The sequence below is a fragment of the Protopterus annectens genome, chromosome 14.part0 (assembly GCF_019279795.1).
Source record: "Protopterus annectens isolate FY-2018-M chromosome 14.part0, PAN1.0, whole genome shotgun sequence".
Taxonomy (NCBI): domain Eukaryota; kingdom Metazoa; phylum Chordata; order Ceratodontiformes; family Protopteridae; genus Protopterus; species Protopterus annectens.
This window is the reverse complement of record NC_056748.1, coordinates 955434228-955458721: the sequence shown is the minus strand read 5'-3', so window position 1 is coordinate 955458721 and position 24494 is coordinate 955434228. Positions and strand designations below refer to the sequence as shown.

Genomic DNA, 24494 nt, shown 5'->3' with positions numbered 1-24494 from the left:
CACTTTATTGTCACATAAAAGCAAAAACAAGAAACAGAAACCAAGGAAAAAGGTGAGCAGCCTTTGGCTTTATGGTGCTCAGGAATATCCTTCCCTAGGGCCTCCCAGGGCATAAAGTAGCTAGGGACTCTGTCTCAACAGTCAGGAATAAATAAAAATTGACAACATCTGATAAAGAAGTTATGTTCTTACCATAACATTCTATCTATGTTGTCATTCTTCATTCATTCTTGACATCCCACCCCCCTTCCCCCTCCAAAAGACTCCTGGAGGTTTGGAACTTGTCCTGGTGTCGTAGTAGGGTTGTTGCTCAGACAAAGCGTTCATGATTTTCTACTCTATGGGCAAAACTCATTCTGAGGGGAAGGGAAGAAAGGCAGTATGGGTAGCCTTGGCTTGAGAGTTTCTGGCTGGCACAAGCTGGATATAACGTCCAAGTCAGTTCCGTGGGTCAGAACGAAAACCCAACAGTTAAGAATGAATGAAGATAGACAACACAGATGGAATGTTGTGGTAAGAACATAACTTCTTTTTTTCAGATCTTATGTGAAGGACACCCATTACCAAATTTGTGCCTTGCCAAGTATGTTCACAGGATCCATAGTCCAGTGTTTGCACGTATCAGATTTATGTCACTTCACATCTGGATTATAGTTTCATATAGGTCAACACCCTTCCTTGCTTCACTTTGCAGTTGAACAAACATTTTATTGCATTCAAAGTCTGGAAATCTCATGTAGTAAGGGATAATTCAGATCTGTTTCTTTGCCAAATGAAATTTCTAGAGGCAATCCTAGATAGATGTCTTTTGCGGTAACCATACTCCAGGACTGAGAGTGAGTAATTAATGACTGTCTTTATCAAAATCAAATGAGAAAAATTATGTTGTTGCAAGCCTGTAGGCTACAAATCCTTTGTTATCCTTCAGGTCAACAGTACTTGATTATGTGTCTGGAAGATTCAGTGGCTATGCAGATGTCTTGGGAATCACAAGACCCAGGTACACTCCTTCCATATAGTTTGCCATATAAACCTGTATCAAATATTGCTATTAATGCAACCTTCTTCAAAATGCATCTGCTCAAACTTTTTGTTAAACTGCTGCATGGACATCTGTTCACACACTGTAAACATGAAGAAGGCGGTGGGGTCTATTTCCAACTAAGGGGGATGAATAGCTGATAGTTCAGTGCAGTATGAGGGCTGCTGCACTCCTGAGTGTGTTATCCTTCAGATGAAATTTTAAACTGTTGTTCCCTCTGCCTGAGTTAGTGGTAGATTAGGTTGATGAAAAAGATCTCACTGCACCTCTCAAAAAGAGTAGTGGTTCTTTATTTGTACAACTATTTACAATTTACATATTTACAAGAAAAACTTGAATTAAACTCTAAATTCCTTCAATATTAACATATCTTTACATATCTATAGACCCCACTCTTTTTTCCACAACTACCACTTAATTTTTCCTTATTATATTTGATAATATCCACTTTCAATTGAACATAATCTCATTCAGTCCCTCATTCCAAATTATCCATATATCTAAATTATTGACATATTCATTACTATATTTTCCATGCAAACTATATATCTGAAGTAGGAACTTCATTTGTCAGCAACCTTTGGGATATGGATCCGATCTCGGATCCGAGCCGGCAACTTTTACCACAGCATAGATCCGAGTTCCTAGCTCCTCCCTTTACCCATAATCCCCTGCCAACCCTGACTGACCTCAGATCTAGTTTGCCACGCTTCAAGCTACAAGCTGGATTTCGAGCTCCTGGTAGTTCAGTGAATTTTGTGAGAAAAACTTTGCTTTTTTATCACTTTCTCTTGTGTGAGTTTGTACGACTGTTCAGGTTCCCTATTTTTATATCTTTGTGTAAAATGTTTTCCTCCCTACCCTCGCTGATTCGTAGTGTGTGTTTGTGGTGTGTGTAGGGGCCTAGTGAGTGCGTTTTCTGTACACCATGTTGGAGGCCCCTAAAGCCATCTTTTCAAAATGCACCGAGTGTGGCCATAAGCTTTCACCGGCAGATGGCCACACCCGGTGCGTTAGGTGTCTTGGGGTTGAACACCTGTCTTCGGGATGCGCGATTTGCGCAGCGTTCAACCCCAGGGCACTTAAGGACCGGAGGTCGAAGCTGATCCTGGCGGGCCTTTTGCCCCCAGACTCGGCTCCGGCCTCCGGTACTTCTGTGGCCGCTACCCAGCCCTCGGTGGTAGCCACCCCTGTCTCCCTCCCTCCAGTCGGGACTCAACCTCCCATTTCAGCTCCGGAGGAGAGGGAGGCCGGAAAAAACAAAAGGAAGGAGAAGCACCATAAGCGGCGGGCCGAGGACTCTTCCTCGGCCCCGCCCGCCAAGCGGGCTTCTCCATCCAGGGCTTCTAAATCACCTCCTCCTCGGCTCCGGTCCCCTTGTTTTTCACCGGGACCCGGGGAGGAGGGGACCCGGTCCCCGTCGAGGTCATAGAGGCGACACTCTAGGTCTGCCTCGGTGGCCTCGTCGAGGTCCACCTTCAGTATGTCAGATGCAGACATGGACCAGATGATGAGGAGGTTCATCCAGGCCCAGCTGCAGATGGGAGTTTGTTGCCTCCCCCCCCTCCGGGGGGGAGCTCGACCCCATTTTTTGCTCGAATTGCTCCTTCTCTGTCCCGCTTCCCAGGTTCGGAGCATTCGGAGCCGAGCCGCGTCAGATCCGGGGGTGGCTCGGAGCCGATAGTACTGGTTACTTCGGCTCCGACTGGTCCCTCGAGTTTGTTGGATCTGACCTCTCGGAGCCATGGGTTGAGCTTCGGATCTGAGGGACTTTGTGTGACTTCGGCTCCGTCCCGGTCGGAGCACATGGGTCTTTCGGATCCGAGGGTCTCGGCCCCGGATCCAGTCCCCGCTTCAGATCCGAGTGGGAGTAGACTCTCGGAGCCTATCAAGAGTGGCTCCCCCTCGGCTTTCGCGGTGGTGGAGAGGGCACTGTTGAGTGCATCCGGACCTCCGGTCCTGGCTTCGGCTCCCCCCTGCACTCCCTCTCAGCTGGTCCGGGCTCCCATCACCCGGCCTTCGGGACAGCCTGCTTCAGCATCTCTGGGTGTTCCTTTGGAACGTGATATTGCTGGTGAGTCTTCCTCGGACAGCCCCCCCGAGGAGGTCCCTCACAAAGCCAAGTGTAAGAGGAGGCACGTGGACTCACCCGAGTCCCTTACAGAAGATACGGACTTAGATGAAGGGGAAGGCTCCCCAAGGTCACCCCCCGAGGATGTCTCCTTTGGAGACATCATGGAAATGCTCAGGATTAGGGGAGGGTGGTCTGCCCCCAAGGCTTCCTCCGATGAGTCCGTATTCCTAGAGGCATTTGAAGCAGGGCCATCTACCTCTTGGGTGTCCCCTTCCCACGACCCCCTGGTGGACCTTATTTCCACCAGGGCTTGGAAGGAGCCGGACACTGTAGAGCCAGTTCCCAAGTGCCCGGATAGAATCCTGAGTCCCCCTGCTGAAAGAACCCACTGGAGCAGAGGTCCCCCCGTGGATGCCATGTTGGTGGCGTCGGCCACCAAGAGAGAGTTGGCTCAGGAGAGCTCTGCGGTCCACCCGCCGAGTAAGGAGTCTCGAGTGATGGACCGCCTTGGGAAGCAGGTCTTTAGTTCAGCAACCTTCTCCATGAGAGCACTGAACTATATGGCACACGTCATCCGGATGCAGTGAGATCTAATAAAAGAATACGCTGCATCCCCCCCAGAGTCCATGTCGGAAGGAGACAAGCAGCTGTACTCCTCCCGAATGTCTACTCTACATTCAGTTTCCAACACCTCTATGTGGCTCTTGTCTCACGCCACTGAAGGAGCCGCTAGAGCTGGCAGAGCCAGCCTGGTAATTAGGCGCCAAGCCTGGCTCCGACATTGTGACTTCTCGGAACCCTTTAAGGCGTCATTCGCGAATGCCCCCTTTGATGGTTCTGCACTGTTTGGCAAAACCGTTCGTGACACTTTAGTCCAGAGCGAGAAAGACGGGAAGACATTGTCTGCCATTGGAGTCCGCTTCTCTGCTCCCCAGAGGTCCTTTTCCAAGAACCAAAAGAGTCAGAAGAAGACGTGGTTCCGAAAATTGCATCAGTCCCAGTCTGCTCCGGACAACCAGTCCTCTCGTGGCAGAGGAGGACAGGGAGGACACTGCCCAAGAGGCAGAGGGGGTCCCAGAAATTTTGGGTCCAGAGAACCTTTCTCTGAGAGGCCCACGCAGAACCCCTGAGGGGTTGCCCGGCTGCTCCACTCTGGAGGCAGTCGGGGGCGTCTTTTGAAGCACCTAGCAATGTGGGAGTCCATAACAACAGATCGCTGGGTGCTTCGTATCATATCCAGAGGTTACCAAATTCCCTTTATTGTAACCCCCAAAACCAAAAGCCTCCCCGACGTACCACCCAATCAAAGGGAGGCGGCTGCTACAGAAATTCAGCAGCTTTTGCAAAAAAGAGCCATCCAACCCATCCCCCCAGATCAGTTCGGATCGGGGTTTTACTCCAGGTTATTTCTGGTGCCAAAAAAGACGGGGGACTTGAGATCCATTCTTGATCTCTCTCTCCTGAACCTGGCAGTACCCAAAGAAAAGTTCCGAATGGTCACTCTACAATCTTTTCTCCCCCTATTACGGGAGAATGACTGGATGTGCTCGATAGACCTCAAGGATGCATACTACCACATTCTGGTGGATAGACGCTCCAGGAGGTTCCTCCGCTTCCTGCTGGGAGCCAGTCACTTTCAGTTCAGGGCCCTTCCCTTCGGTCTCACCTCAGCCCCCAGGGTGTTCACCAAAGTCTTAGCGGTTATAGCGGCCCACCTGAGGCTTCAGGGAATTCAGGTCTTTCCATACCTCGCCGACTGGCTCCTCATCGCCCCAACAAGGCATCTGCTCTGTTCAGGCAGGGATTATTTCCTCAACCTTGCTCCACGTCTAGGGTTGACTATCAACATGGCCAAATCCTCTCTGGTCCCTACACAGGTAATAGATTTCATAGGGGCAAGATTGGATTCCAGAATAATGCTTGCCTTCCTGACTCCTGATCGGCTTCATAACCTGAGGTTGCATGTCCAGGCCATTCTCAGACTTCCTGCTCCACCGGCGGAATTGATCCTGAGGGCTCTAGGGTCCATGGCGGCAGCTATTCCTCTGCTGCCCCTAGCCCGTCTAAATATGAGGGTCCTGCAGTGGACCCTCCAGGTACAATGGTCCCTGTCTCGCAACCCCCATGTCCCATCCTATTCCCCTAAGCAGGGCCTGCAGAGGGTCGCTCATGTGGTGGCTCCAGTCCCCGAGTCTCCACACGGGACGACCATTCTCGATGACTTCCCCCGTCGCCACATTGACCACGGACGCCTCTCGCCTGGGGTGGGGGGGCACTATTCAGGCAGAATGGTCCAAGGCACGTGGAACAACACGGAGACCTCCTTGCATATCATTGTCCTAGAGATGAGGGCGATGCTTTTGACGTTGCAGGCACTTCACAGCCTTATTGGGACGATTGCAGTACAAACGGACAACATGTCTGTTGTCTGGTACATCAACAAACAGGGGGGAACCAGGTCTTATCCTCTTTGTCCGAGGCCATGAGAGTGTGGGAATGGGCGATATCCACCAACCGCTTTCTCATTGCAACGCACATTCTGGGACGGTCCAACATCCTAGCAGACAGGCTCAGTCGTTCGATTCTGACTCCGTACGAATGGTCTCTCAATCCTCTAGTAGCGAAACAAATATTTGCCCAATGGGGGCAACCCTGTTGCAATCTTTTTGCCTCTCCTTCAAATACCAAATGCAACAGTTACTTCACTCTAATCCCCCCTCAGGGGGAGTCCCCAAGAGACTCTCTAGTATATGCTTGGCCTCCCGGTCTCCTTTATGCTTACCCTCCATTGCCCATGATGCTAAAACTCTTACAGAAAGCCAGTCAGCTGGGGAGCAAAATGATCCTCATTGCCCCATTCTGGCATCATCAAACGTGGTTCCCATACCTGTGGTCTCACCTGATTCATCCACCATGGATTCTGGATCCCCTTCCGGATCTCATTACTCACCCTCTGGGTCTTCCGGCCCCCAACCTGGTCAACCTCAAGCTGACTGCTTGGTTGCTCCAGTTCCACTCTTGATAAGGACTCCCGGAATCTCCTCACCAGTCAAAGCCATCCTAGTAGCAGCACATAAACCCTCCACTAGAAGAGTCTATCGAAGTAAGTGGAAACGTTTCTCCATCTGGGCGGAGCACCATCACTTGGATCCTTTCACGGTGCCTCTTACGTCGGTTTTGGATTTTCTAACTACCCTTTTTCATCAAGGGGCTAGCTGCTCTACAGTCAAGGTACAACTAGCAGCGATTTTGCATTATCATGTAGGGCATGAATCGGGCCCTCTAATTACTTCCAAGTTTTGTAAAGCTTTCCTCAAGGGTACCTTTCTTCTCAGACCCGCGGTCAGGGAGGTAGTACCCCCATGGGATTTATCTTTGGTTCTCCAGGCCTTGACTAGCCTCCCTTTCGAGCCAGCAGCTATGGTTGATCTTAAATACCTCTCTTGGAAGACAGCCTTCTTGGTGGCCATTACTTCAGCTAAAAGGGTCTCTGAGCTTCAGGCTCTATGTGTTAAACCACCATATTTAGCCTTCCATCAAGATAGAGTTTACCTCAGGATCAATCCGTCCTTTCTGCCTAAGGTATTTTCGGAAGCTAATATTAATCAATCTATTAATCTTCCCGTGTTCTTTCCCAATTACCAGAACAAAGGAGAGTACAAACTGCATTCCTTGGATGTGCATAGACAATTACGCTTTTATATTCATCGAACTGCTGGTCATAGGCAATCTGACCAGTTGTTTGTCTCCTTTGCCAAAACAAGTTTAGGCAAGTCAATTTCTAAAGTTGAACAAGGAACAAACCTGGAATTCACCACGATAAGGCTAAATTGACCATAAAAACAGCTTTATTAGGTAAGCGCTTTCGCGTATCAAAGGATACGCTTCCTCAGACCATGGTCTGAGGAATTCACACTTATTTTCGTATACCTGGATTCTTCAGTTGGAGCATCTTCTTTTTGTTCTACAATTTCTAAAGTTACACTATCACGGTGGATAGCTAGTTGTATCCTCTTAGCGTATCAGAGTTCGGGAAGGCCTGCACCTCAGGGAGTCCGAGCTCATTCTACTAGGGCCATCGCTACTTCGGCGGCTTTTAAATCTAGGGTTCCCTTAGATGATATTTGTTCCGCAGCCACTTGGGCCTCATCTCATACCTTTATCAGCCATTACAAACTGGATGTTGTCTCCAGAGGTAGGGCATCCTTTGGCTCTGCAGTGCTCCAGAATATTCTTCCATAAAGGCCACCCAGGATTCAGGTAGCTGGGGACTCTGTCCCAAAGGTTGCTGACAAATGAAATTCCTACTTCAGATTAAGAAGTTATGTACTCACCATAACGTTCCATAGTTATCTTCATTTGTCTGCAACCATCCCCCCCTCCTTCCCCCTGACCTATAGGATCTGTCTTGGGTAAGCCCCTTCCGGGGCACAGTAACAATGGTTATATCGGGCAAACTTGATCTGAGGTCAGTCAGGGTAGGCAGGGGATTATGGGTAAAGGGAGGAGCTAGGAGCTCGGATCTATGTTGTGGTAAAAGTTGCTGGCTCGGATCCGAGATCGGATCCGTATCCCAAAGGTTGCAGACAAATGAAGATACCTACTCAGATGGAACGTTATGGTTAGTACATAACTTCTTATTAATCATATCCATATTTATCTGTAACCTTGGAGTTCTTTAACTATTTTATTTTCTATTCATTTTTCCCATAAATGTTTAGCTCTTTGACATGTTAAAAAGCATGTTCTGTTGTTTCTGACTCAAAAAAGGCATATTCTTTCATTTATTTATTTTTATAGAAGGCATATTTCCCTTTACTGGCAACTTACAAATTTACAAACTCCATAAGAAATCTTGACATTCAGTATTCTTCTTATACCCTTTATTTGTTTGCTTTTATTTTTCATCTGTTGAATGTTCCCATGGATTTACACAATTTTCCCACATTGTATTTTCATACCATGCATTCCTATTTTCTTCTATCCCTTCTAGCTTTAATTTCCACAATTTTGTTTTTTGATATATTCTTATATCTTCATTTCTGCATTCTCCCTCCCTTTGATTTATTTTATTATAGCCCATTTTCTTGTATTTCTCCTTAAATATACTTATTGCCAGCTTATTTTCTTTTCCATTTATCCATACCAAAACCTTATATACATTTAATGAAGCTCCACATACTATTAGGTTCAGTAAATTTAACCCCCTTCCTCCTTTTCAAATGTAACACCCCTCTTTTATTGGACTTAATTTGGACCCCCAGATAAATGGAAATATAAATTCAATAAACTGTTTTTTTCCAATCTCTTGGCATTTTATGTACACTGGTTATATATGATAATTTTGCAATCCAAATTGTGTTTAACAAATGTACTTTTTTATTAAAAGACAATCTGTACCTATTCCAAATAAGACTAAGTGCTTTTAAATCTCTCAAAATGTCTCCCAGTTTTCCTTCAGTATGTCATATTCTCCAGAAGCAATTCCTAATACTGATATCTTTTTCTTTTCAAACTGTATTCCTTCCAAGTCCTTATGTCCAAAAACTCTTATATTTTTCTTTATTAATTTTTAATCCAACTTTTTTCAATCTATTATTCACATTTATAATTACCTTTTTAATTTCTTCTCCATTTTTTAGCTGTTAATATATCATCAGCAAAAGTCATAATAATAGGATATATCAACCCCATTTCCTGTACATATCTGCTCTTTTGTATTTCTTCATTTATTCCTTTTATTACAGTATTCATTGCTGTCACAAACAAAATACTACTAATTGGACACCCTTGCTTTATTCCTCTAGTTATCTTTGTTTCTTCACTTAACCAACCATTTGCCAAAACCATAATTTGAGTATCTTTATACTGAAATTATATTCTCCCATTATTTGCCATAAAATATCATGCTGTATTTAATCAAATGCTTTATTGATATCAGCTACTATTAGTTTCACTTAATTTTTCCTTCTTAATGTCATAAACTATTTATCTAATTACTTTTAAAATCTCTTGGTTGCCTTTTCCTTTAACCGCATAAATAGATTATTCTATTACATAATTCAATGTATTTTTTAATCTTTTTTGTAATATTTCCATAAATAGTTTATAATCACTTTTATTCAACATTACTGTGGTGCTGAGGTAGCGGTGTCGCCTCACAGTAAGACGTCCTGTTCGATTCTCAGCTAGAGCGTCTTCTATGTGGAGACATGCGTGAATGGGCATACCTTCGTTGAAGGTTGTGCGTCAGGGCCGGCATCTCGGCACGTAAAAATCTACTGCCAATCATTAGCGGATTGGAGTTCCGCTGTAGCGACCCCTAACCGGGAAAAGCCGAAAGACACAACAACAACTGGCCTCCAGTTTTTAATTTTATTCTTTTCCACTTTCTTCCATAAAAACCTCATAACAACTTTACATATTTCTTCATAACTAATACCATCATTTAACCATTCATTAAATATCATTATTAAAATTTCTTTTTTCCCATTGCATTAAGTTTTAATAAATTAAATATACTGTACCATCTGGTCCATCTGCTGAGTTTACCTTTATTTCTTCATTACTTTTTCTAATTTTGTTATTGTAATTTGTTTTTCCATTTCTTTATTTCCTATGTAAACTGCTTTACCCTAACCTGTTATTTTTATTTTTCCTTTGTACCATCTCTTTCACATGCCTCACTACTATATTCATTATATTTATGCTCTTTTCAGTTTTTCCTACTTCATTTTCATTTCTCACATTATACCACTGTCTTCCTTTACTCTTCTACTTAAATATAATGACATTTCTTCCTTTTTTCCTTGTAAAAAGTTTGCTTGTATAATAAATCTTTAATATTCCCTTGAGTCTACTGATAAATCTATTCTTTTCTAAAATGTTCCATTTCATTCCTGTCAAGACTACATAAAGCAGCTTTTTGCATTTCTCTGTATTCCTTTTTTCTTTCTGTCTTTTACTATTTTCCCATATTCAAATACGTTCTTCTAGCATTCTGACCATTTTTTTAATTATCTCTTTGTCAGATGATTTTCCTACAACTGTTATAAGTTCTGAAGCTTTTTTCATTCCACTCCTTTTCATTAATCCTCTTAATTCCTTTCCTTTTTTTAAAATATTTCGTATTTTCATCTGTTGCACTCCATGTAGCCAAATGATCAGAAAAAAATAAATGTTTCCTCTGCTTCCTGCATTAGTCCTCATAGTTTTGATAGTAGAAAGTAATCTATTTCTGTTTTAATTTTCCTCATCGATATGTGCTTTTATTAAAATTCCATAACTCTAAATTTCCACATTATTATTTCTTCCTCTGCTTTATCTGATGTCTTTTTTCTTTTTATGTCTTGCATCACAAAGTCTTATCTTATTATTATATTCTTATTTACTATAATATAATCTAATATCTTTCAAAATAATTTCCCCTTTCTTTATATATCACATATGCATATACTGCTATTACCCAATACACTTTCCCATCCCACTGAAAATCCACTACCATTAATCTCCCTAGTTTAACTAAAGCATAATCCAAAATTTGTTTTCCCTTCCTACATCATTTAGAAATCCCTGAATGTTTTTCATTACTCAAAGTCCATATTATACCCTGCCCATAATGTTTCTATCTGTTCTTTTTCTTCTTTATTTAAAAGCCTAATTTCCTCCAGTACTATCAAATCTACCACACATATATTACACCATTCTAACACTCATTTTCTTATTATTACAGTCTTTATACTGTTAATATTAATAGTTAAAATACTAAGGTTATTTGTCATCCTCAACTTTAATTTAGAAAGAATTCTTTGTTTATCCATTCCATTTCTTTTTATCTTTCATTCCTACACCTTGAAATTTTATTTTCTATCATTTTCCAATTTATTTCTTCTCCATCACTAACTTCTGTCCCATTTTCCTTCTCCCCATCCCCATTTTGTGTATTAACCATTTATACTTGGCTTATAGCATTGCTTTCCCAGATACCTTCTTGTTAATGATGAGGAATCCTGCTGCAACTCTTCTTTCTCATTTATGTCATACTCTAGTCTTCTTTCTTTCTTACAATCTATGCATACATGTCCTGGTTGCATACATTTATAAAGCATTTTTCAGTTTTTAGCATCATGACCAGTTTTCCCATATGAATAACATCTTTTTAGCACAATTATTTTCAAAATGTCCCTCCTTTTCACAAAAAAAATGTTTTTGGTTGTCCCCAATATTTAACTATAGCCTTATTACTATCAAAATGTATCATACTCTGTATGTGTATTATTTTACCATTTTTAAAATCATATTACATTCTCAAGACACTGTCCACAATCCTCCATTATTAATAATTTTAAAAATGTCCTTTACTTCATTACAAAAGTTCTTTAGTAGATACATTTTAACAGTCTCTCTTTCAGTTTCAGTTTGAATATTAACTTTGTTTGTGTCTCACAGGAAAACATTATGAACAACATATGTATTCTACAGATATGTCTTTTTTGTTTTCATAGTTATAAAAAAAAAAAAAGTTTCTAGAATTTCATCAGTTCAAAGAAAAATGTCACAGTGAGTCTCCTTTTTTTTTTTATTAAATTGAAAGCTCTTACCTCTTGTGCCTTTATCCATAATGGCACAACAATCTTGTCCCAAACATCATACCTGTCCATTTTTTACTCTTCCTTACTCTGAATTCTCGCCACAAACATTATCTTTTCCACTTTTTCTATCTTTTTCATCTCCTTTCTAGGTTCTTTCTGTTCTCCAACCACCTGCACAAAAGATCGTTTCTTCATTTTCTGTCCTCTTTCCTCATGTATTTTCTCCATAATTTCACCCCATGATATTTCCCTCCCTGTCTCCAGCTCACTTTGCTCTGCCAAGTCTTTCAATATATCATCCTACAGCCCTCCAGACTGGCTGTAATTATAACTCCTTCATCTCATACTTCCTCTCTGATCTCTTCAAGCAGCTCTTTTTGAAACAAATATTCTCTATCCTTCATGCAATCTCCTTTTCCTTTCTCCTGCACGATCCTCTATTCTTCTATAACAGCAAACATCTCCATGGAGCTGGCATTCACCTGTACTCTGTTCTGCCTAGCTGCCATGTTTTGCATAACATTCTCCCAGCCACCACTGTACTAGGAACAGAACGGCTACTCACACTCAGTTGCATGAGCTATGAGTGTCATAGTGAGTTGGGGAAGTTCTCCTATGCCAAGGCCAAATTTCTCTTAGTAGTATAAATACCACACTGGATCTCACCTGAAAAGAGACTGGCCTATTGTGACTAACCCAGTCAGAAAAGAATAAATAAAATAAATAAAATTTACAAAAAAGTTGGGAAGAACAGTATTTGCTTTGACTGAACTGGAAAATATAGGCCAGACCAATGAGACACTTCTGGAGGCTAATTATACAGTACTTTTTACTCTACTGATCATTTTATCAATTTTGAGCAGGAAAGACCCATACAAAGAAAATAATAAAGCTTTGTGAGCATACTCCTTATAAGTAATATATATATATATATATATATATATATATATATATATATATATATATATTCGAATAACAGAGTTATTACAGCAGTCAAGCTTCTTCCCCATCTTCTCTTGGTACTGCAGGGACACTGGATTAGGGGGCATCATGGTAAATAATTTCAGTTACAGACTTTCTGAGTTACTAGGATGGTTTGTTAAATAGCACATGTTAGCTCATACTCTATCAGTACGTATTATCTGCTGAAGCTTTGTACTTGGAAATACATAGTGTTTTGACAAAGTTATACATAGTTATCTTACTTTTTGTGTAATTTTACATAAGCTGCTTGGATTTTTAAGCCTGATGTGATATTTCCTGGGTATCAAAAACAGAGGAGAGTGCACTTAGCTGCATTCCTTGTAATAGTTGCAGTTAGAGAGTGTAACCATACACTCACAGGAAAATTTGACTAGTGACAAATCAGTTTGAGTGGTGACTTCCACCTCTGGCTTTTTTCCAGTTAAGCTATGAATGCCTACAGCAGTGATCCTTAAAAGTTCAGTTGTTATGGTGAGTATAATTTGAAAACAGTACTTTACTGTTAATTACCTTAAGGCAGGAACTGACATAATTTTATGATATCAAATGGTGATGTGTAGTGTAGTGACATTTGTATTTTTCTTCTTCCAGACTGAAGAAGTTCACTATGTTAAACAACTGCAGTTCACAACGTGGCCTGACCATGGTACTCCAACTTCATCAGAGCATCTTGTGCAGTTTGTTCACTTCATGAGGAAATTTCATCAGTCAGGGCCTGTGGTTGTCCACTGCAGTGCAGGAGTTGGAAGAACAGGTGTTCTTATCTGTGCTGATGTATTGCTAAAGATAATTGAAAATGATATAAGTGTAAGTAAAAATATAAGATATATTTTGTATTAATAACAGTTGTTAGTGAAACATTTATAGTGAAGTGGCTATAGCCTGCTAACAGCTCTGCATGAAATTCATATTTCACTGTATGCATAGCTTATCAATGTTGACCTATCAGTTAAAATGTCAATGGTACCTTGCATCAGAACTAAAATAAAAAAAAAATCAGTAAGTTCACTTGGTAAAGTAAACTTAGGCAGCTTATTTTAAATTCTGTCAGAGGACGGTGATGCTTTATTTAGACCCCATATGAATGTTCCATCTTTGTACAGACTTCATATTTCTGCTCCATGCAGGTGCAGTCTTGTACCATAGTTGACACAATAGATTTATTCAGTGCAGGAAGGGAATGCTCCAGTCTCATTCAATAAGATCTGTTTGTATTTTCTCTACTCAGGATATTTTCTCCCTTTTGAAGGTTTCTTGCAAGTTATTGATGTGTTTGCAACACCCTCTAGCACTGAAGCTGCTGTGAATAAATAGAATTGCACAGCAGTGTGTGCAACAGTGCTATCACCAATGTGTTTTTATGCATATTTGTATATTTATTTACATTTTTGTTAGCTGGAATAGGCTAAATGAGCCACAAGACCCCTTTTCAGTGGCAGCCCAGGGAGATGTATATAACTTGAATAACCATATACATTTTGTGACATATAAATGTTACTTCATATATAAAGACATAAAAAATAAAAATAGGTAATAACTCGTTAATATGCAGTTTAAAAGACATATATGCTGTTTATGTACATATTTATACTCATATATGATGGCAATGATTTCCTTGTTCCTACGAAATGACTAAGATAAGTGATATTAATTGTACTGTAGGTGTGGTTGCATTAATGGTGGAATTAAGAAAAGACAGCTAATAAACAAAAAATGTGTTTCATTGAAGCAATGTGGAGAGCTGATAAAAGAGGCATGGAGAAGAGAAATAATGAAGTATGGTATACCCATATTAATGGAAACTGGAGAACTAAAATTGATAGAATTAAGGAAGTGAAAGAGAGTGAAAATTAATGGTACTATGACATTTGAGATGATCTGATGTAGGTATATTTCATATCTTTTATGTTATTGAAAATTAAAAGTTTTCTCATGGAGTTAAAGCTTAGTACTGCATGTAAAAAAACTTCTATTTTCATTCAGGTTAATATTTACTTTTCTTATGAATGATTTAATATCTGTTTCAGTTCTATTTTTTTCTGGGTAAAGTTTCATAGTGTAGCCACATCAGTGGAACATAGGAAGGTCACCAAAGTGATTAAATTATTTGGATAAAAGTTGTAGGCACTGCTGTTGAGATCATAATGGTTGAAGAGGCATGTAGCTATGAACAAGGCTTTGTGTTAAAAGCTATTTGTTTGCTATGTGTATTACATTGTGAATGACCTTGAGTTGTCAGAGTTAGGTTATTTTGCAGGTCAAGCCATTTTATCATATCTAAAGCCTGCCAATGGTGTGCTCGTTTGTAAAATTTCCTGCAAATCTTAAGAGTCCTATTACAGGTTTGTTATAGCATGCAGGGATGTGATTTTAAGACTACAGACCAAGTTGATAAATTGGGAGAAAGATAAGGACTTTTGATGAAACCCTGACCACCCTCTTTACCAGTCATTATAGATGTCAACATTTTTCACTAAGTGTATGCACCACAAATCCATTAGCATTTTTAGTTTGCAGCTGGATATGATGGAAAAGGAGAGCATGCAAAACATTCATATATTTTTGCAATATTATTTGGGTTTCATGGTTCACAGCTATCATTCACTTATATTGTGCTATTGCTGGAATTTAAGGAAAGATGTAGTAGACCTAATATACTACATGAGGGGTTGCTTATTGCAAAAGAGTGATTCCTCATAAGTATAAAAACATCAGACTGGCATTTTGTTGCCTTGTATTGTAAGATGGTCTAACAGATTACCATAGAAAGTTGCATAACTGTGGTAAAAGCAGTCAAGAAAGTAGAAAAGGATAGAATTTCTGTAATTTATTTTTGTACTGTTGTCTTTTAGCAGCTGGGAGCCTTGACTCCAGACCTACCTTTCTCTAGGGGTGTATCTGGATTTGTGGGGGAATATTTCTTCATTTGCATCTGGACATGTTATCTCCACTTTGAAAAGCAGAAATAAATTCTTCCTCTTTTTCCTCTAAATGTAAGATTCAGGTGAAATAACTGTTGACTTTCCATGTACTATAACAGATAATAAAATAGAGTATAGTATATACAAATATTCTCAGGGAGAAATGGTGAAGTTTGCGCCATCTATATGCCATATATTTACCCTGATAATAATGGGTTGTCTTTAGTTTATATACTTTTATTTTTTTTTAACAAAAAACATTTTTATTCAATTATCACTTATTACATAGGCAGTCATACATTTATATAAATGGAAACAAACCATATTGACATATATTTAATTGCAAACATTATACATCACTTATCTGTCTAGTCATTGTTAGTCAAATATTACATATCTCGTTCAAATCCTGAATTTTTTTAAAGTCCATTCCTCTTCCAAAACATTATTCTGCATCTATTGTTCCCACAATTCCCTTTTTTATGTAATTTGCTCCTACCCTTTTCTAAAGATCCCGTTTCCAGTTGTTGTATCTCTGTTTCCATATTCACTGTTTCTAGTACAGTTGGTTTAAACTTTGATTTATGTTTTCCAGTAGTTGCTTTTTTGGCAGCCAACATAATTAGACTCAACAAGGCCTTATTATGTCTAGGCAATTCTGATTCTGTATCATAGCTCAAAAATCATTTCCCTAGTCATACCAATTAGCTCACCAAGTATTTTTGCTATAGTCATCTGCAGGGAATTGTTTTAAGTCTACCAACTCATTACACTCCTTAAAAATAATTTCCAAATTACCTCATCCCCATCACACCTCCAACTTTTGCTTTCTATCTGAGGAAAAACTCTTTGGAGTCTACTTGGGGTGTAAACATACCTATGTAAACACTTCCAAACAAAGATCCTAGATATTCTAGACTTTGTTGCATATTTGGGAGGCATACATATGCCCCCCCCATTGTTCCTTTGTGAATTGCTTAGCCAGTCTTTCTTCCCAATCCTTTCTAACCTCCTGTGATTGTTTTTTATAATTATCATGCAATATTTTATTCTCCACTAATTATCCCTTTTTTAACAGCAGTGTTTGTTCTAGACTCTGCTAAAATCTCTACCAGTGCTGGTCTTTCACTTAGGATTCCCCATTCATTTTTCTTTGTCTATATTCTGATATCAGTCCTTGATAGGGAAGGCAATATCTAGCCTGCTGTCCGAGTAAGTTCTCAACCTCTTCCCTCTCTAGTTATTTGTTCCCAATACCTTGGTTACTTTTCCAGCTTTTTTCAATTAATTTCAGACCCCTCTTGCCTATTATCAGTATCCCTAGTTGCAGTCATCCCTATCATCAGAATCTTCTTTCTGCATTCCCATGTTGGCTTAGTTCTTAGAATACTTTCTGCTACTTTAGAAGTATAATGTTGTCTCTATTTTTAATTTCTCCAAGTCTTGGGTTTCTAAGACCATGGTGGGAATGGACCCCATTCCTAAATCAAACTATGATTAAAGTTCATGAGATTAGTATTGCTTCAATCTTTGATGTCAGCCAGAAGTGCTCTGTGCAGCACCCGCAATGTGCCCAGTAATGACTCCTGCAATTTGTAGAGTTACATGTCTTCTTCTTCTTCTTTCGGCTGCTCCCTTTAGGGGTCGCCACAGCAGATCAACTGTTTCCATTTCTTCCTGTCCTCTGCATCTTGCTCTGTCACACCAAGCACCTGCATGTCCTCTCTCACCACATCCATAAACCTTATCTTAGGCCTTCCTCTTTTCCTGTTACCTGGCAGCTTCATCCTTAGCATCTTTTTCCCAATATACTCTGCATCCCTCCTCAGCACATGTCCAAACCAACGTAATCTTGCCTCTCTGGCTTTGTCTCCAAACCTTCCAACCTGGGCTGACCCTCTAATATACTTATTCCTAATCCTGTCCATCCTCATCACACCCAGTGCAAATCTTAACATCTTCAACTCTGCCATGTCAAGCTCTGACTCCTGCCTATTTGTCACTGCCACTGTCTCCAACCCATATAACATAGCTGGTCTCACTATCCTCTTGTAGACCTTCCCTTTCACTTTTACTGGTACTCGTCTGACACAAATCACTCCTGACACTCTTTTCCACCCACTCCATCCTGCCTGTACTCTCTTCTTAACCTCTCTTCCACACTCACCATTACTCTGAGCTGTTGATCCCAAGTACTTAAACTCATTCACCTTCGCCACCTCTACTCCCTGCATCCTCACCATTCCTCTATCCTCCCTCTCATTCACACACATATATTCTGTCTTAGTCCTGCTGACCTTCATTCCTCTTCTCTCTAGAGCATATCTCCACCTCTCCAGGGTCTCCTCCACCTGTTCCCTACTCTCACTACAGATCACAATGTCATCTGCAAACATCATAGTCCACGGGGACTCCTGTCTGATCTCGTCTGTCAACCTGTCCATCACCATTGCAAATAAGAAAAGGCTCAGAGCTGATCCTTGATGTAATCCTACCTCCACCTTAAACGCATCCGTCACTCCCACCGCAGACCTCACCGCTGTCACACTACCCTCGTACATATCCTGTACCACTCTTACATACTTCTCTGACACTCCCGACTTCCTCATACAATACCACAACTCCTCTCTAGGCATCCTGTCACATGCTTTCTCTAAATCCACAAAGACACAATGCAACTCCTTCTGACCTTCTCTGTACTTCTCCATCAACACTCCACTCTCAGAGCAAACATCGCATCTGTAGTGCTCTTTCCTGGCATGAAACCATACTGCTGATCACTAATCATCACCTCCCTTCTTAACCTAGCCTTCAGTACTCTTTCCCATAACTTCATGCTGTGACTGATTAGTTTAATCCCTCTGTAGTTACTACAGCTGTGCACATCCCCCTTATTTTTAAAAATCGGTACCAAAACACTTTTTCTCCATTCCTCAGGCATCCTCTCACTTTCCAAGATTTCATTAAACAATCTACTTAAAACCTCCACTGCCATTTCGCCTAAACACCTCCATGCTTCCACAGGTATGTCATCTGGACCAACAGCCTTTCCATTCTTCATCCTCTTCATAGCTATCCTTACTTCCTCCTTGCTAATCCACTGCACTTCATGATTCACTATCCACACATCATCCAACCTTGTCTCCCTCTCATTCTCTTCATTCATCAACCACTCAAAGTACTCTTTCCATCTGCTCAACACACTCTCCTCGCTTGTGAGTACGTTTCCCTCATTATCCTTTATCACCCTTACCTGCTACACATCTTTACTAGCTCAGTCACTCTGTCTAGCCAGTCGGTACAGGTCCTTTTCTCCCTCCTTAGTGTCCAACCTTTTATACAACTCTTCATACGCCTTATCCTTAGCCTTCGCCACCTCTCTCTTTGCCATGCACCTCATCTCCTTATACTCTTGTCTACTTTCTTCATCTCTTTGACAATCCCACTTCTTCTTCGCCAACCTCTTTCTCTGTATACTCTCCTGTACTTCTTCATTCCACCACCAGGTCTCCTTGTCCTCCTTCCTCTTTCCAGATGTCACACCAAGCACCCTTCTAGCCATCTCTCTTACTAGCTCTGCTGTAGTTACCCAGCTATGCGGTAACTCTTCACTGCCACCCAGTGCCTGTCTTGACTCTTCCCTGAACATCACCTCACAATTACCCTTTTTCAATTTCCACCATTTGATCCTTGGTGCTGCCCTGACACTCATCCTCCTCTTCTCGATCACCAATGTCATCCTACAAACCACCATCCTATGCTGCCTAACTACACTTTCCCCTGCCACCACTTTACAGTCTCCAATCTCCTTCAGATTGGCCCTTCTACATAAGATATAATCCACCTGTGTGCATCTTCCTCCACTCTTGTATGTCACACTATGCTCCTCCCTCTTGTTAAAATACGTATTCATCACAGCCATGTCCATCCTTTTCACAAAATCCACTATCATCTGACCTTCTGCATTCCTTTGCTTAACACCATATCCACCCATCACTTCCTCATCCCCTCTGTTCCCTTCACCAACATGCCCATTGAAATCTGCTCCAGTCACCAGTCTCTCACCCTTGGGTACAGTCATCATCACTTCATCCAACTCACTCCAAAATTTTTCTTTCTCGTCCATCGCACACCCAACTTGTGGTGCATATGCACCAACAACATTCATCATTACACCATCAATTTCCAGCTTCATAAACATCACTCTATCCGACACTCTTTTCACCTCTAAAACACTGTTAGCATACTGTTCCTTCAGGATAATGCCTACGCCATTTCTCCTCCCATTCACACACCATGATAATACAATTTGAAGCCACCTCCGATACACCTAGCCTTGCTCCCCTTCCATCTGGTCTCTTGCACACACAATATACAAACCATTCTTCGGTTCATCATATCAGCTAGCTCCCTCCCTATACCAGTCATACTGCCAACATTTAAAGTTCCAACCCTCACTATCATAGTCCTAGCTTTTACCTGCCTTCGGGCATGCCTTCCACTTCTTCTCCTCCTTCGGCCAATAGTAGCCCAATTTCTGCCCGCACCCTGTTGGCCAACAGTACTGGTGGCGGTCGTCGTTAACCCGGGCCTCGACCGATCTGGTATGAATTTCTGTACAGTTTTCTGCATGTATGATGTGGCAAAATTTTATGCTGGATGCCCTTCCTGATGCAACCCTCCCCATTTATCTGGGCTTGGGACCAGCACAAAAAAATGCACTGGCTTGTGCATCCCCAGTGTTACAGTGCAAACAGAGTTACATGTATTGGTAACATATCTAAATACGATTGTAAATTCTTTTTTTTTTATAAGACCTGTTGCTCCTACTGCTATTGGAACTGTCAGGGTATCTTTATACCACATTGCTCTCATTTCTGCCTGCAAATCCTGATATTTTTGACTTTGTGTCTCTCTGTACACAAGACACTGTAGACACTGGGTGTAGTGATTTCAGTGATCAATGCTACTTCTGTCTTCTTTTCGTGACCCACTATAAATGCATTTCTCGCGTCTCTTTTGGACTGTCGATGTAGACTTCATCATTTTCTGTGATGCTTTATGTCTCATGTTTCCAGTGTTTTTCAGCCACTTCAGTACCATAATATTTGCACAATGCCACATTATTATGCCTTTCAGTATACAGTCCCTCTGCCATTAGTATGTCACAACCAGCAACAAGGCGTGCAACTGTTTCCAATTCTGTTTTATAAAACCTACATCTGTCTGTGTCTCCCACATATTCAATGGACTTTGTAAGCCAATGTGTACGTAGCCCACTATCTGGGTCTATATTATATAAGCAAACACACTGAATTGCGAACGCTGTATAATTGACCCACAATCCCTGAAAACCCAAACTGTCCAACACACGGATCGCTGATCCGTAAAAAAAAAAAAAAATCAGAACACAAAATAAAGTGGGGGGCTTCGCTCACCACACCCTCCCCTACTTAAATATACCAACTCCAACATTGTACCACAGTGGAGGAAATGGCAAATTTCTGAAAACAGCCCAGTGATTTTTTTTCCCTAGGAAAGAAATCGCTGTTCCCTGCTTTCGGTATTTTGGCCATTTTGCATAAAAACGTTTGACTAAACAGCGTTCACAATTCATTGTGTTCACTAAAATAATAGGGACCCCACTATCTTGGGCTGCCAATATTAACCTTTCATCTTTTGGTTTGAATTTGCCTTTCCTTAATCATTCCTGCGTTTGATCCTTATCAACATGAGGTTCTTTCAAAAGTTTTCTATATTTGCAACTATATTTATGCATTTTCCACATTTCTTGCCTTCTAATCTGACTCTTCATTTATATTCTTTCTTTTGTTTTTTGGCACATTCAGTTGCTGCCTGATTTTTATCTACTTCTGGTTTGATTTCCATTCGTGCTTGATGCTGATATGCTTCTGCTAGACTAAGCAGGGAAGTCATCTTAGATTTATTCTTCTCATGTTTCAAAACTTTCACTACATTTGGGTCTTGTGAGGTCAGCAGATATGTGTGCAGTACCATGATTACAGATCTATACATATAATCAATTTCAAGAAGGCCCATCCTTCCTTCGGAACTGGAATATATAATCTTTAAATCATTTGATGAGCATGAAGCATCCTTCTTGTTTTCCCATCTAATCAATGCAACCTTTTGGGGCCAGTCAGTCACTCCAAAACTGTAGGTTAGGACAAGAGCAGCAAATTGGTTTATAGCCTGAATTTTGTTCCTAGATGTCAATGTTATTTTCAGAATTAATTTAAGTAATCTAAAATATTCTTAATTAAGTGTTATTCTCATTTGTTCTTGTTTTATTGTTGATCCTTCATCAGTTGCCAAATATTTATACACTTCCACTTGCTCACGTTCTTTTATATCACATTCTTGTCCCAAACTGATTTTTTCTTGATGTTGCAGTTTTCCTCCTTTAAAGGTTGCTTTTGCACATTTATCAAGACCAAATGACATTATTTAATCATCTGAAAAAGATTTGACTATTGCAGTTGTGCTTACAGTTCCTCATTTGATGAGCTATACAGTTTTAAATCATTGACAAAGAGAAGATGAGAAGTCTTTACACTTTGTTGTTTTCTAGGAGCTAAGTTGTAGCCATAGCCTAATCTGTTAAGTAGACAGCTTAATGGCTTAAGGATAAGACAGAATAGCAGTGGTGACAGGGAGTCACCCTGGAATATCCCCCTTTGAATTTATATCCCTGGAATAATACTTTGTCCTTTGTCATGGCTTAATTGGAAAGTGGTCTGCCACTGTTTCATGGTCACTGTAATGTAATCAATCAGTGTAGGGTGTATCTTATACATTTTTAAGCGCTCTTTTATGCATGAATGTGGGATACTATCAAATGCTTTTTTGTAAACAATCCATGCCATACTTAAATTATTCCCCTTTTTACAGTTCTCCATTATGACTTTATTTAATAACAAATGATCCTTTGTTCCATATGACTTTCTTTTATTACCCTTTTGTTCTATTGCCATGATTGAATTTTCTTCTAAATGACTATAAACTCTGTTGGCATCAGTTCCATTGTATAGTTTATATGTTGTCGGGAGGCAAGTTATTGGTCTATAATTTTCAGGATAACTTGCAAGTTCAGTCTTAAGTAGGAGCATTGTTTTTCCTGTTGTTAACCAGGTTGTTGCCCGTTTGGGGTGCGCATATAAATAGTTCTTACTCATGGCTAAATCTTTGTGCAAAGATGTTAATAATTTTAGCCAGAAGTTAGGTACTGCATTTGGCCGTGGAGTTTCCCAACTGGGGCTTTTCTTAACTTTACTTCAATCTCTCTGGCTATTACGTCACCCCATTTCATATCCTGTACCTTTGAACAACTTCTTTCTTTTACTTCTTCTATCCATTTAGCATCTGTGTTATGTTCCTCAGTATCTTCATAGATATTTCTCCAAAATGTATCTATTTCTTCTTTTTTGGGTGGTCTTTCAGTTCCTTTTGCCTTGTTTCCAAATTCTCTATAGAACTTTTTAGTGTCATCAATAAATTGCTTATTTAGTACTTTTCCTTTATATTTATCTGTGTATCTTATACGTTTTTCTGCCTGTGCTGAGATTTTTAGTTTATTTGCAATAGTGCAAGATAGATCCTGATCCATTGTAATACTGCACATTGCTTTTATCACATCTAGCTTTCTGAGTATTTTCGTTGACCTGTTCCCTCTTCAATTCTCTTCTAACAGTGACACTTGTCTTAATTTCTTTATAGTTTTCTCTATTTGATACTTCCATTATGGTGTTTGATTTCTAACCTTCCTTTCCCTTACTACCCTGTGTTCTTGTGGTAGAATTGTATCTATTAATTTAGCTGTGCAGTAATATACTAGTAATATATAATATTCTGTATGGTTATTTTTTATTTTCCTTAAGGATCCACATCCAAAATCCCAGTCTTTCCTTGTTTCTTGAGCTTCTCCCATTTCATCATCATCCTTTTCCATTTTGAATTATAGGTTTCTGCTTGTATAGGAGTCTTAACTGAATAGCTCTGAAATACCCATTCAAATGAGGTAATCCCAGATTGCCTTGTTCTGTTGGAAGGATCAGCTTTGCTCTTGACATCTTCCCCTCCCAGATAAAATCTTTCAGCTCTTTATTAATTGCTATCCGCAACTTCTCTGGTTGGTAAAAGTATGCCTGGCATATGTATAAAATGAAAGGGTTAAAAACATTTTGTCTGATTGTATCTTGCTGTCTATATTCATAAAACAAAGCTTCCAGTTTCTCAGTTTTTGCATCATCTTTTGTTTAGTCTCTTTCCACATATCATTAGCTGCCAGAATAGAATCATTTTTTAATCTATATTCCTAAGTACTTCATTTTATCATGCACCCATAAATATGGTTATTGCTGAACCAATTTATTGTGTGTGGGTACATAGTTTACAGCTGTTGAATTTGTTTTTGCTTTATTAATTTTATATCCTGAAAAGACTTGAAACTGTCTCAAAATGTTCAACAACACTGAAATGTCCTTTTCTGATTTTTTTTCCAAGTATAAAATAATACCAACTGCAAATAAAGCCATCTTTTCTTGACTACCATACCAATTGTATCCTTGAATTTCTGAGTCCCTTATTTTCTTTGCCATTGGTTCTAAATATAATGCAAATAACAAAGGAGTATGATGACACCCCTGCCTGGTTTCTCTGCTAAAGCAGAAATTATCAAAGAGGAACCCACCTATTTTAATTTGCCTCAGATCCCTCATATATCCTCCTAATTAAACTTATAACTGTATCAGGGAATGCAAATGCTTCCATTGCCCTGCTCCTAAAATACCGGATTACTCTATTGAATGCTTTCTCTGCATCAGGACCTACCAACAACAATGTGTTTTCTTACATTGTGCCTC

At 40.2% G+C, this 24494-nt stretch overlaps 1 protein-coding gene across 1 annotated transcript in view; it reads left to right on the top strand.

Annotated features, from left to right (window-relative positions):
- Positions 1-24494, top strand: part of LOC122789363 (tyrosine-protein phosphatase non-receptor type 13-like) — a 2815362-nt gene that overhangs the window by 2677867 nt on the left and 113001 nt on the right. The window contains exon 42 of the mRNA XM_044056752.1: positions 13283-13498. Within this exon, the coding sequence (XP_043912687.1) occupies positions 13283-13498 (216 nt within the window). The remainder of the gene's footprint in view (positions 1-13282; positions 13499-24494) is intronic.